Source organism: Mastacembelus armatus, chromosome 12 (genome assembly GCF_900324485.2).
Source record: "Mastacembelus armatus chromosome 12, fMasArm1.2, whole genome shotgun sequence".
Classification (NCBI taxonomy): Eukaryota; Metazoa; Chordata; class Actinopteri; order Synbranchiformes; family Mastacembelidae; genus Mastacembelus; species Mastacembelus armatus.
The window spans coordinates 13,656,044-13,671,019 of record NC_046644.1 but is presented as its reverse complement, the minus strand read 5'-3'; the positions used below and the strand labels follow the sequence as shown (position 1 = coordinate 13,671,019).

The 14,976-nt window shown below is 38.4% G+C and overlaps 1 protein-coding gene across 1 annotated transcript in view; it reads left to right on the top strand.

Moving 5' to 3' along the window:
• astn2 (astrotactin 2) overlaps nt 1-14,976 on the top strand; it is a 226,584-nt gene that overhangs the window by 36,309 nt on the left and 175,299 nt on the right. Inside the window, exon 2 of the mRNA XM_026297778.1 lies at nt 1,890-2,077. Coding sequence (XP_026153563.1) covers nt 1,890-2,077 — 188 coding nt within the window. The remainder of the gene's footprint in view (nt 1-1,889; nt 2,078-14,976) is intronic.

The window sequence follows — 14,976 nt, the reverse complement described above, 5'->3', positions numbered from 1 at the left end:
TTCTGAAATGCACCTAAAGCATGTGAGCAAAGTTCCAAGGTAAATTTGACAGGAGCTTGAGAAACTCTGTTTAAAACAGTAACAGATGGCACGCAGCACCGCATTGTTGGCCCAGTAGACAGAGCTTTATTTCCTGTCAAGGTGAAAGGTCAAGCAGTGCGTTCAGCCCACAAATTAAACATAAAAAGTTGAATAGCCAGCAGTTATGGCATTTAAGAATTTCATACCCTACAAAATTTTATCATAAGCTATAGTCAGCAAAAGTATAGAACATTTCACAGGTTTATTACAAAGGGGAGGATGGTTTAGTGTGCTTTTATAGAATGTGTAAAAATTTAAGATGTGGATACTAGATGCTAAACTGTTTGACAGCAGGTTTGGTTATTGATTTAATTAAATAATTTATTTTTAAAAAATCCAAACGAAATGTAAGTCCTGGGACGAAATGTAAGAATTTATTCCTTCTGTTTTACATTAAACTGAATACTGTAAGCTGTTCAACTAAGCTATCTGATGACACTGCAGTTGGACATTGTCATTTTGTAGACATGTTTTTCTGACATTTTATAGCTTAAATAATTAATTGATTGCTTGAAAACAGAAAAGTGTAAAGAAAACAAGTAAATGCAGTCCTACATTTATTATATTTAAGTAATATTAGTTAGTAGGCTCTAATGATATAAGGTGTATGTACCTTATGAGTTGTGTCACTTACTCAGGGGATGTCCTACTGCATGCTCCCTCCTTGCACCTGAAGGCCTGTGGCACTGTAGAGCACAGCTCACATAACCCTCCCTTCACACCCATGTCCCCTGACCCCGAGTCAGCAGGTTAATAACCAGCTGCTCCGAAAGCCATTTGTCATTTGCTACCTGCCGCTGATAGATGTCAGCTGATGTCTATGCCCTTGTCACCCAGCCACATGACAAATACTGTATCAAGCCTCGCGATCGGAGGCTCCCTGAGGCTTTTTAGTACTCCTCTACTGAACAACCTCTCCCGCCTGATAGCATTAGATGCTTGTGCTGTGATCCATATCAAGAAAAACTTGTGATCCCCGTGCTGTTTTTCATCTCCCTCTTCCAATGCTTCATGTGTTCATTTTATTTATTTTGAACATTTTTCTTCTTCTTTGTTGCTTTATTCCAGCTTTCCTTGGTTTTATATTGATGTATTACACTGATTTATTAAGATGATTTATGCAGACAAGAGAAGGACATTGAATGGTGAGACAACATTTCAACAACTGCTGTGGACCGTTAAATTTAATTAAGCTTGTTAAAAAAGTTGTCTTACTACTTTGAGTTTTTTTGCGCCTGCCACTCTTCCCTGACAAGAAAGAGGAGCATAAACAAATCAATGTTAATAGGAACAAGACTGTTCCATCAGTGACTCATTTTGATTCTAACTGAAGTACCATATTGCCCAAAGGGAAATTCAGGTGACATTTGTGACATTTGTCACATATTCATTTTGAATTTAGACTCTCAATCTCTAATACCATGGATGAAAGTTTTATCTAACATTTCATCAAAGCTTCTAAACAATGCAATGAATTTTGTCATTTTTTTTAGAGCCAACTGCAGAAAATTATGACAACCTAAGAAGTCTGTTCAACTGTTCAGAGTTCAGGGTTCCTAGTTTCAGTACAGTGCTGTGTGCTGAGATAAAGCACTGCAATAGAATACTAATGCATAACCTACCAGTCACATTTGAACTTTGCTTTTTTTCTTCGTGAATGGTTCACATATATTTTTTTCTTTTAAATTTTCACAGAAGACATGTTAGGAAGATGTGTACTTTAACAGACACATTTTAAATGTCAGTTTCTTATAGAGTAATTGTTGATCTCACAGTTTACCGCTATTCTCTTTGTTTGTTCTCTGCAGAAATGTCAGGTACGGGAGAAGACATTTCTCAGGTACACTGGAAGCAACAGTGGTTGGAAAATGGCACACTATACTTCCATGTGTCCATGACTGAGTCTGAGCTTCTGGCCCAGACAACACAACCCACAGCCCGGGAGCCTGCTCATGTCCTACATGAACACATGCATCTCTTGCACATCTCAGTTATGGTAAGTTATAAATACTGTTTTATTTTGAATGGGTATGTGGATATACATACAATCTAGTATAAATACATATAAGGCACTGTTTTTTGTGGTTAAATGTGACTGTACTCTAGTCTATGAGGTACTTCACAGTGACATGTGTGACTGTTGGTTGCTGGCCAACAACCAGCATGATGTTTGAAGTGGTGTTGCACTATTAGATGTATAATGGACCTCGACATGAGATCAATATGAGAATCTATATTGACTGAATTGACTGGATTTTAAATATATTTTCCTTCTTTATATATTCATTTTTTGCCCAGTGTGGGTTCAGCTTACTTACACAGCAGCTGCTCCCCACTAAACTCTGAGACGTGACTCTTGTTTTACCTGTAAAACCCATTATTTTGATGTCTTTGTTTGTGAAAACCTCAAATTTGTGTTCTGCTGCCCTGCAGTATGATGCCTCCATTACTCTTCTATTTCCATCACCGTTAGCTTTTTGGTTTGGTAATTTTGAGACCCAACCAGAGAGTTTGTAAAGTTTACAGCATTGTACTCCTACATCGCTTTGTGTACAATGGTACCACCAAAAACATGCACTATGACCAAATGCTAGTCAGCTTGGTGTATTTGTGTCTTATGCATCAACTCATTGACTTTAGGGGGGAACCCTAATAGAGTGTAACATATTGTAATGGCGTATAATATACAATGGTGTCACTGATGGCAGCCTCAGTACTTTGCTGTCTAGGACTGTGTGTGTGTTTTCATTTTCTGCTGCCCCTCTCTGATCTCCTACAACACAGAGGAACGTTTAAACATTGGGTAGTGTCCGCCGAGTACCTTTTACCTTGTTTTCATTGACCCACAGAGCGTTTTCATAGAGATTTTTGTTGGAGGCACAGCTGTTCTTCATGGAGTTCACCAGAGGTGCAGACATGGGAAGTGTTTAGAAGTGCTCGTCAAGCTCAGACAGTGGATACTGCGCACTCCGCTCCTGTCTGCACACCTGGTGAATGTCCGCTCCCTGGCAAATAAGATGGATGAGCTGCTGCTCCAAAAACTCAGACTTAGGCAGATCACTGCCCTATGTTTTTCTGAGACCTGGCTAAATGAACACATCCCGGGCAGCACTGCAGCTGCCAGGATTTCAGCTTCTCTAAGCGAATTGCTGCACAGAATGCTCAGGAAATTTCGAGGGAGGTGGAATCTGTTTCTATGGAAACGAATGGTGGTGTACAGAAACAGTCCCACAGTCCTCACTTTGAGACCGTCTTTATAAACTGCAAAACTGTTTGATTCACCATGGGAGTTCACCTCTTTTGTCGAGGTCAGAGTTTACATGCCACCTCAGGCCTCTGTCGCAGAGGCAACACCCAGACTCTCTGCTCTTGGGGAGTTTAACAGAGTGAACCTCATGAATCCATGAACTTCCCAAGTATAGACCAGGAACACTAACAAACTGGTCCACTGTTACACCGTTTTAAAGGACGCTGATCAGTGCCTGCTTCATGTCATACAGGCAGAAGTTAAAATCCTTTAAACATGTGGTAAGGACTGTGAAGAAATGGACTGCAGAGTCAAAGTTGGAGTTACAGCTTTGACTGCACTGATTGGAAGCTGCAGCCACATACCTCAACAAACTGACACTGTGACATTCTACATCAGTTTTTCTGAGGACGTGCGTGCAGACCGAGACCTTCTGTGCATACAACAATAAATCGTGGTTCACTCTCAACCTCAGGAAACTGCACGAGGTAAAGAAGGAGGCTTTCAAAAGTGGGGACTGGGCTCTGTTCAAGCAGGCCAGGAACAAGCTGATAAAGGAGATCAGGGTAGCTAAGAAGAGCTACAGTGAGAGGCTAAAAAACAGCTTCTCAACCAGAGATTCAGTGTCAGCTTGGAGAGGCCTGCAGCACATTGCCAACTACAGGAGGCCATTCCCCCTACCCTGAGGAAAAACTGGCAGATGACCTGAACAGCTTCTATTGTAGGTTTGAAAAGAGTCTCACCCATGTGAAGAGACTGCATGCAACCCCCACCCCCCTCCACCCATAGTCTGGCTGCACTAAAGATCTGTGAAGAGGATGTACAACAGCTCTCAGAGACAAAAGATCAGCAAGGAGCATCTCTGCAGACCAATCACACCCTGCACACAAATGTTTTGACTCCTCCCCTCTGGTAGGCGTTATAGGGCACTACATGCCAAAACCACCCAGCACAGAGAGAGTTTTTTGCCCCAGGCTGTTGCTCTCATGCACTTTGAATGTCATCGAGTGGCAGAAATAACCACTGTGCAATAACGCATCATGCATATATTGCACATCTGTAACTACCTCATGAAAGGTTTGACACCACTGTCACAGTCATTCTTGGAGTTATAGTAAAATCCTTGCACTCCTATTTGCACTGGTTCACAGATTGGATATATTGTGTATATATAAAAACATTCATATATATCTTCTGATTTTCTATTTTGCTTTCTTCCTTTTTTAAGTTAAACCTTTATTTTATTTTTTTTTATGTAGAGAGCTTTGGTGAACTGGAGTTAAATTCCTTTTGTGTGGCAAATAAAGCTGATTGTGATTCGTGTCCTGTATGGATGCTGATGCTGATATAAACTGTCAACATTCCATAATGTGTTGCCACTCCTATCTCTTTTGGTTTTTAAGATCTTGAGACACCTCAGTGATAAAAAGACTTACTTCCATTCTGCATAACTGTGGTGTTAGTGTTTTCCCTCCTACAGTATATAGTGTGAAGTGTTTTTTACAGAAGGCACTGCTGATACAGGGAGAAGAAAGAGTAATGACTTTGTAGACAAGTCTGATGTGGACATGGAAGCTAAGGTCTTCAAATGTCAAATCCATCTGGCGATGGCACAGCTATAGCTGCATAGTTTCAACAGTGATGCACTTTTTATATTACATCCTCCTGATGGGACACCTGATAGGGATTGATTGATGGAGGACCTGTTTTCTGTATAACCAAGCAAAAGCACGGGGCTGCTTTCAGCAGTCTCTTCCGTGGTGCTGAAACTTGATGATACTGGCATATAAGGATTTGCTATTGCTTTAAATCTACTGAGGCATAATTTCCCATTAACATGCACATGTACAAACACATGTACAAACACTACAATACTGCTAATAACTAACCTCCTATGTATTTTTGTTCTGAAGCATTTATTCACCTAAATATTCTTTCCTCTCTACACTGTACTGTTAAACTCAACCTCTGCGCTTTATGTGCTTTAATTGATCTCCTCTCTTGCTTGCCTTTTTAAAAAATGTATTTGGTAATGTCATCTCATCTGTATGGATGTCAATACTTTTAAAGGGCTTTATGTCTTCTTGTTAACCTACCATAAATGCTCCTGACTGTGTTTTTAGAGCATTGTCTCTCTCCCAGGCTCTTGTCACTTCACCCCTTTACTTTCTTCCCAAATTCCAACTTTTCAGGCTTCAAGTCTTATGCTTCCCACCTTACTGTTGACTTTTTCTGTCTCACCTGTCCTTGCACATCCCACCACCTTCTCTATTTCTGTCTCTGTTCTACTCCTGCACCATCTCCTCTCTATCCCCTCCAGCATTCTCTGAAATCCTCTCCCCTTTTCTGCTTGCAGCCCCATCTCCACCTCTTTCACCCTCACCACACTTGTGGTGACACTTGTGAAGAGGTGTGAATAAGGCTGGCATAAGACTGTCAGGACTAAGCCATGAGAACTGACAAAGAATGAAATATTATGAATGAATGAATATGACAGTTTCGTATGTTGTTTGGATTATGTCACTTTTACTGCAAAGTCGTCACTGCCATTATACATGTCTGTCCTGACAACTTGAACACTGACAATATAATAACGCTGATTCAAAGATTAATTTGCGGCATTTGTCATTTAGTTCAACATATTATTATCACTGTGTAGTGTAATAGCACTATACCATTAAAACTTTATTCTAGAAACTGTTGATAGTTCAGGAACATTTACATCTGCCATGCTATGTTTATGGCCACAGTGTAACTTTGTGAAGACAGTTAACATGTCGGACATAGGTGCATGTCTGTTTTCATGTAGATGATTTCAAATTATCTGTCTGTTATTAGGGATGTACCTTTTCTTCTATGCTTTTGTCCCTTTTTTTAAAACATGTTTTTCCATTTCGTACCTCAGTCTTCCAAACATTATTGAGAGCAGGACAAATTTTAAGTATTGGTAATCTTTTATGGCAGAGTAATACCTTGTATGACCGAATTGACAATCTATTATCTCTTGGCAGTAATAGTTTTCAGATAGGCTTCATTCACAGTGCACATTTTGACTTTATTTTTATAGTGTTAATAATAACATTAACAATGCCTCTGTTCTTTTCAGATGTGTCCCAAAAGGCATGATAGTTAGTGAGCCAGCATGCACAATACCAGGTTTTTAAAACCAAAGTATCTAAATAGACTTTTACCCATCATTAGTTTCATTATTTACACCAGAGTTTTTGTTACTGTCACATCAGAAGCCCACTCCTGGGGTGTTACTGCCAAGAGTGTCGAAGCTTCTACAAATGTGCACATCATTTTTGACTCATTTTGGTTTGAGCTGCTGTACATTTGTCAGATTAAAAATATTCACAAAATATCAGCAATGTCAGTCTCATGTCTGACTGCTCGTCTGAGAGGCAGATTTCTGAGCACTCTGGATCAAAGTCATATTACAGTTGCCATTGAAGAGTTAATTTGCAAAAACAGATGCATGTCATTCTTTAAAAACTGAACTGACTGTTGTACATTCTTAATCTGATTTGCCCATTGAAAATGCATTCCAAGTGGGGATATCAATAAGGATTTGGACAAAACCTAGGAGCCATTGGTATTATTTCCTTCAGGGTGTTAAAATCTACAGTTTATTCATGGAAAAGTACCCTCAAATTTGACCAAGATAAACCAAGTGTTTCATTCTATAGCTGAATATTTAAATATTACAAAACCGAAATATTCAATAGTGTACAGCACTAAAAACTTTGAATACTGAATATTGAGCAACCCTTAGTAATACAGTAATACAGAATACCAAGTTCACTGAATACTAAATGTTGTACTGTAAAATAGCTGCTTGTTTCCAGTTTAATGGACAAGAAATTGTGGTATAGCAACTTAAATAAGACAGCCCAGGTTTCATAAGATTTTGCAGGTTAAAACAGTGATTCATTCATGCATGGTGGTTGTGTATAGTAGGAAAACGTATATTTTTCTATAAGTTCTACCTGCATTTTGTTGTTGTAACTTCACACTACCAAACCTCTTTCCTTTGTACGTTTATCCCTCTCATCTTCAACTAATATCCCACCAAAATAACACCCCAGTTTCTTTGTGTGCATGCACAAGAATGTCTTCAATAGAAGTCTGCTCCATATTTCACCAGTGGTCAGAAACTCACCACAGAAGACCAACCGGTTGCTCAACATGTAGCAATTTGTGTACAACACACTTTTCAGGAAATGGTATTCTGGTATTTGTCATTCGGTACCTGCCACTGATATGGATTTTGCTAGATAAGAGTTTTTAGAGTTCGGTAATGTATGGTGTTGGTCATCTTATTGTTTACATGCTTTCATGCAGATATGCTTTCTTAACAGGGTAATGTCCCACAATAGTACTGCATTTATGAACTGCATGTAGGGAGTTGTCTCTGTCCCGTCTTTGAGTCATCTCTATCAAAAGAGACAGTGCAGTATAAAATGCAAAGGATGGAAAAGAGAGGGAAAGCATATTAAGGTAGTCAAAATGGGCAGTAGGTATGCTAGTTTGGCCTCTTGGCCCCAAGGTGTCTCCTGGCTCTTTGAATGAACATCATTATGTCTGATGCTGTCAGTTCTGAGCCAGACTGAAGTGTGAGCACTCTATTCTTTTGGCAATGACCTGTCAGTTTCTCACTTACTCAAGCAATTGTTTTCCCAGCTCTCTCTACTTTTTGCTGTCCTTCCCCTACATTGTCTGTCTGTCATATGACAGCAGAAGACAGGGACAGGTGGAATCAGCTTTAACACAGGTTAAAATGACAGTTGACTGGCATAGTGATCAGATTTTTTTTTTTTTTTTTGTTAAAATGAGTGACTCACGCTCAGTCCAACCTCTCTACCTTGTTTTATCAAAACAGGTATGTAAATTAGCCACGCCTACCATCTAGTGAAGTTCACACCTCCTCTAAACAGTGCTGACTCTGTGTATGACCTGTATATGAACTGTCATCATCATCACTTGGCATTTTACTGCTGCAGCGTTGACTTGTTAAGGGCTGGAGGCTGACGTTTGTACTGTTTGTCACAACGAGACATCTGGAGTTCACATCATAGCTTCAGGAAAGAGGATGGGGGGGCTAAGGGTGGTTTATGGTGTGAGTTTGTTTTAAGTCTCACTAGACCTGGAGTACTTGAGTACCTTTAAGAAAAGGCTCTTGTCAAGGCTTTCTTCAACAGAAGTAATTTGTAGAGTGGTTATATCTGCATTTGTAAGCAAAATATCTGACTTGACAGTGTACACAGAATTTGTTGCTTAGCAAAGCATATTTACTTCCCAAAAATCAAACAGCCCATGGCCCTTTGCTGTCCTTGCAGTTGTTGTTTCATTGTTTTAAAGCAAGATCTTCAGCATAATCTGCTAAATGTTCATGCTTGATAAACATCTTAAAATGTACAATCTGCTTAAAATGTATAATTCAAAGCGTCACAATAGCAATGCTGTGTGCTGAGCATCTCCTGAGCGATGTACAGTGAAGCTAGACTACATTTTAAACACAGTACTCATAAATGATCACATGCAAAGATACCTTAGATCTCAAAACATCATCATCCTTTTTCAAGCCAGTTTCTGGATATTATCATACCTATGTCTCTTACCAAATTTTACAATAAAAAGTACTGCATAATGTATTGCTTTTTAAGGAAAACTAAAGAAGCATAGAAGTTGTTTTAGCTTACATAGACACATTTGCTACCTGTCAAATGCAGTGAGCTAGGTTGAAAAACAATAAATGACACTTCAGAAAGTCATACATTATGTTACACTCTGAATATGTTACAACGAATACAGTCCCTTGAGTACATGGATATGTTTCAGTGTACAGATAAAATTTATTTACCACGTCAAAAAATATTGAAATGTATCATTGTCAGTGTATCGTTTTGTTGTTTGTGCAGGCTTGGATGGTGTACATTACAGTACAGTCATGTGCATATTTGAATTCATGTGGCTAATTGGCTAATTACATAATGTAAAGTACCAATAGCTATAATAGATATTTAAACTAGTATGTTCTCTACAAGCTGCAGAAAGCCTACATCATGTCTAAAAAATATATTAGAAGTTCTCTTTCTTATATAAAATAATTAAGAGTGAATGGGAATTTTGCTTTGGCCAGTTTAGTCATTCATATTTTAAGTCAAGAAGTGAATGTTATTTCCTTTGACAATATTACTGTTTGGATTTTGGTAATGGCAGTTAAGTGGATGCCTCCATTATACTCTAAACTAATGCACATACCTTTGCTTCTTTTGGGCATAACATTATGTACTACAATAAAATGTAGCCATTCCTGGAGGCTTTTTTGTAAAAATGTTTTATTTGCATTGTATCATCAAACACTTTACCAACTATTGCAAGGAGTTGAGTTGGTGTGCTTGACTTTTTCTTAAACTGCTTTTAGTCCCTGAGTGGCTCTTTTTTGGTTTGTACCTTTAAGGGATGCTCTAGTAGGACACAAACTATGACTACAAATCTTTGAAAGAGTGATTCTCTTCATATCAATATCAGTGAAGTATTTCATTTGAGTTCCCGCTGTCTGTCATTGTCTTACAGGAACCTCAGTAACTCTCATACCTGTGCTTTCATCATTTATTTGTAAAACATCAGGGATATATTTATCCTTCTCTCTCTCTGTAACATAGGCTAAGATGAATCAGATTTATTTTAAACTTTTTCAAAAGGAACTTTGAGAGCCCTGTAGTCTGAAAAGGAGAAGACATTATGTGCACCATGGAATTTTTACCATCCAGCACCAGACAGTTTACCTTAACAGAAAGGAGTCACACTGTTGGTTTGATAAGACCATGGAGATGTACTGAAGCAGCCATTAAACAAAGCCCCCATCCCACAGCTAACACCCATCACAGAGAAAAAGCAATTTTCCCCATACCATGCAACCTCTACACCCGAAACCATCCATGATACACAATGCGTCATGTAATATAGAAAGTTTTTTTTGGGAAAAAGAATTATAGGTGAGGTATAATTGCATTTCTTTCTCATCAGTATCCGGGGTGATATAATGTAGTGGGAATTTGAATATGAAGTTCAGAGGAAACAGCAATCAGTCTTATTGTATATGGCACTGTGGAGGATTTTTCAAAGAAATGGCATGTTTGAGTTCACTGGGAGGACAGGTAGTATTTTACCAAAATGAGATGCAATAAAGGCTGGCAGTTCAGAGCCTTTCACATGCCACATTACAAAGCATAATCATCCATTCCCTGAGATCTGGGTGTCTGTAGCACAACAGAAAATGGAAATTAGACATGTTTCATTGACTGTCTGGACATTATATTAAATACACCAGTTAGCCAGCCACCAAAACAAAAATGACTAAAAACTGTAATGAATAGAAATCATTTCATATTTAACATCACTCTGACTCATTTCTTATAATTGAACATATGCCTGAGGTCATTTAATATTTCTGAGCTAACACAATATGAATAGCGAACTACTATTCTTATCTCCATCCTGATAGATATGCATGAAGATACAGTGCACCCTAGTTGAAATAGTTGAAATGGCTTCCTTATAATTAAGCAGTCATTGGTGATATATGACCATCAGTGTGGTAGGTCATTGAGGCAGTTGGGGCTCCTGAGGAATCAGGGGCTGCAGAAATTAATTTTCACCATGCCCAGCACAGCCAGGCATAATACTGCTGTGGTTGAGGATAGTTTCAATTATTACATTAAAGTCCAAGTGAGTTACATTTTAATTGCTCCAGGCTTTAATTGTTTCAGTCACCTTTTGGTTTCTATGATTTTATGCATGTGTTACTGCACCATGAATACAAAATCAGTGCTAATTAAAATTACTGGCAACTTTCATCTTAAGTGACTGACAAGACACTTCTGGAGTTAAAATACTAGAGAAGTGATTTGCTGAAGGAGTTGTTTGTTCTTCTGTGCCGTTAATAACGTTTCGTTACATTATTACTGCTCAGCTCACATTACACCCACATATCACATAATAGGTTTAAGTAGTATATCAAGTCTCAGGCTCAGTGTGCTAAATTTCCTTATTTGCCAGCACAAACCCATAGTTACAGCACAAATTAATATTGAGAAGTGTTATGTTGCAAAGATATCAGTTAAAAATGCAGATTACACTATTTTGCCTTAAACACGCGCACACACACACACATTAGCCTTTTTTATGACAGTATACCGTAGCTGCATTTGAAACACATCTTCACATCTAAGTGATCATAAATTGCCCATTAAAATTACCTTTCCTGCTCTGCTCCACCCCTTGAGCCCACCTCCATTAGAATAGCCTTATGCACCACATGACACTGTCTGGTGAGTGATTTTTTTTTTTGTTTTTTTTGTTTTTTTTAATTTATTTTATATAGTTCCTTTGACATACTGAAAGTGTAATTACAACCAGACACCTCTCATACAGATGTGTTGCTATAGATAAGAATAGCAATAGCACTGTTTAATAGTGGTTTTAGCTAGTCTTTTAAGTTTGTGCATACTGCAGTTACATCAACAGTGCATACATTCAATGATTATATACTTCCGTAGAGGGATACAAATATTTTATGCTGTTTTTGTTTGTTGAGGCCATTTTAGTGTAACATTGACATAGAATTTCAAATCTTGATTTGTGGTGGAAGAAACCTGTGGTTAACCAACTGACCCAGACTTAAGTGATGATGTGCCTCAAGTCTAAAACACACTTTTGCAGCAGCATGTCATATGACACTTGGCATTTGATGCCCATACCACCAGCAGTTGTGGTATGGCATGTGTACCTGGAAATGGAGTGCTGCTCCATAATTCAGGAGTCTGTTGTTTATTTCATTTGATTCCTTACCTGAAAAGTACAGTGTCACCAGACCTCACCAATATTATAATTTATACAGCCACAACTGTGGAGTGGAGACGTTTTCTTTTTCTTTTTTTTTAAACTCCTAACAAGTGTTTTATTGTTCATGGTAGCTGCAATGCATTAGAGATAGATGTGCCTCCACCGAATGACAAATGTTCCATATTGAGGAAGTTTGAGCAAAATAAATTCATAAATAAATAAATGAATACTTTTTTTGTTTTTATTTCCACCAAAATAATATTGACTGTAAAATGTATTCAGAATGTAATTTGATTGGTTTGAAAACAATTTTTTTTAGTTGTTTTAGTTTTTAGTTAGTTTTTTTTTTAATAGAATTTTCCTTAAACAAATTTAGTTTGTACAATTTCAGCTTTTTGAAACAGTTCATGAGAAGCCATGTGACACTGTGCTTTTCTCTTTGCTCTAAACAATGACTAAGCCTCACTCTTCTGAGACAGTAAAAGGCTTGCAAGTAATGTAGGCCTATTAGTTGAAAGTGTTGGACTGGGCAGTTTGGGAATATTGGCATTTAACCGATGTGCTGTCATAGACTGGCAGACATGTGGCTGTCAGAATCATCTTTGGCTGTTTTGCAGCTACAGTCTGCCAAGAAAAGTGCACAGTCTTGTTCTCTAGTTCACACACTGCTGAAGAGGCATTTTAATCTGCGACAACCAAACAATACCATGGGCTTTCAGCTTTCCTCTCAAGTTCCCTTCCTACCCCAGTGAATGGTGCCATGGGGAGTGGCCCTGAGCTCCCAACATCAATGAATCTCTTGCTTTCTGTCCAGAGGGTTTGTTTAATAGTTTAGAGCTCCCCGATGTTCTCTATACACTTTTTTGACCAGCAAGGGCTTGTGAAAGTCATCTGGATGGTGTTGAACTTCTCCCCTCATGTTGGAGTGAATAGCATAAGGAAATAACATCAATAGTCCGATTAAGTAATGAATATTTTTTAAAATTTCTATTCAGTCATATGATATAATATTATATTATATCTGCATATCTTGCCACATTGCCACACTCTATGCATGCTACATGATCCATTGGAGGTAACATAAAAGACTTGATAGAGGTGAAGATATCTCTGATGCTAGTCAGTGATGATAATCAGGTTTAGTGTCTAATAAGTATTATTGACAAGTCCAAGAAGAGCTGAAGTAGACTGTGCGCACATGTTTTTTTGTCTGCCTGATGCCACTTCTCTGGCTTCCTTGCATGGTGTTCATTATAGACAATCTTTGACCAGCAAAGATGTTCAGTATTAGGGAATCCATGTTTGCCTAACCGAAAGGAAACTCTTCCCAATAATACACTTCCAAGTACCTGAGTCACTAATGTACCCATTTGCATTTTCTAGTACCACTATAGAGGGATCCTTGTCTAGCAGCTTGCTGTTTTCCAGGAAGTACTTCAACCTGCTTTTAGGTACTCACATGAAAACAGCAGTACATGTTTTACCCTTACTGCAACATGCAGTCACATTGATGTGACCCTCTCATCCACTGGGACACATTAAATATGCCTAGTTGCAGGAGTGGGCCTTGGTGTCCCTATTCTATACAGAGATCTTTTGGTTTTTGCTGTAAGTCAAAGGGGTCTTTTTGAAAGACTAGTTGTCCTGTTACCTGAAACTCTTTCTCCTTGTATTATGTCCCTTGAAAAGACTGTTAAAACCTTCTCCACCGATAGAACAAAGACTATTAAATGGTTTGTTTTTTTTTTTACATATTTTGGGGCATCTATTTTGTTCACAGTTAGCCTTGGTAGAAGTTGTGCTTAACTGTACTAACCCCATTAACAAAGTGTGGAAGTTTTGAATCAGACGTGATACTGTTTTTAAATTGATTCACATTAGTGCTGTGCAGATGGAAATGCTTGTTTCATGTTATACTTTGCTGTATGGCAATGCCTGCCTGACAGATGAAACAATGTTAACTGCTTTTGTCTAGCAGAGGAGACACATATTGACCTTATATTTACTCTCCCCATGCATCCATTCAATCAATAACTGACCTGCATCACCACTTGGCTAAGTATTCTTATCCAGCGCCATTAATGCCATGACATACTGCTGGGGCACAGTTCACTCATCAGTTTCTTCTGTAATCGATTTTCATCTTTTGCATTTAAAGTATGTCACATATTCCGCAAATCTTTGAAATTGAGTCAGAAATGTATACTGTTTCCTTGGTAAGTATGAAAAGGGCAGGTGTAATTACAGTAACCTTTTTAACAGAGGAATCCTCTAATCACTGATATGCATTATTACTGCAAAAGTCTGTAGCCTCCACATCCAAGCAGACAGGCTGCACTGAAGAAAGCAAATGAGAAGACAGTTTTCCTAAAATCATATATTACAAATGAATTGTCTGCTCAGCTTTGTTTGTAGTATTTTTTTTGTTTTGTTTTGTTTTTTTTAGTGCAGTCTATGTAGGTACTTTCCTCTCACTCTGATGTTGGATATGAGGACACAAGTACACTTGGGGCAAGTGTAAAAAGTCTAATTTCCTAATTATTCCATAAGGAGGACAGGAGTATTTTTACAGATAACTGTTCATTGTAGTCTTCTACCATGGGTAACACCATATGTGTATAAGTCAAGGTGTTATGTAGGTGTTCTGCTTGGCCCTGGCTCTCTCTCTTACTTGTATCCATAGGGGAGGGAATGGTACAAGCAGCTCTTTGCAGAAGCTTCCTGGCGTGGTTCCCACATGTTCTCATTCGTGCTCTGTTCCCAGATTTTAGCAGGACATTAAACACATGGTCAGGTGC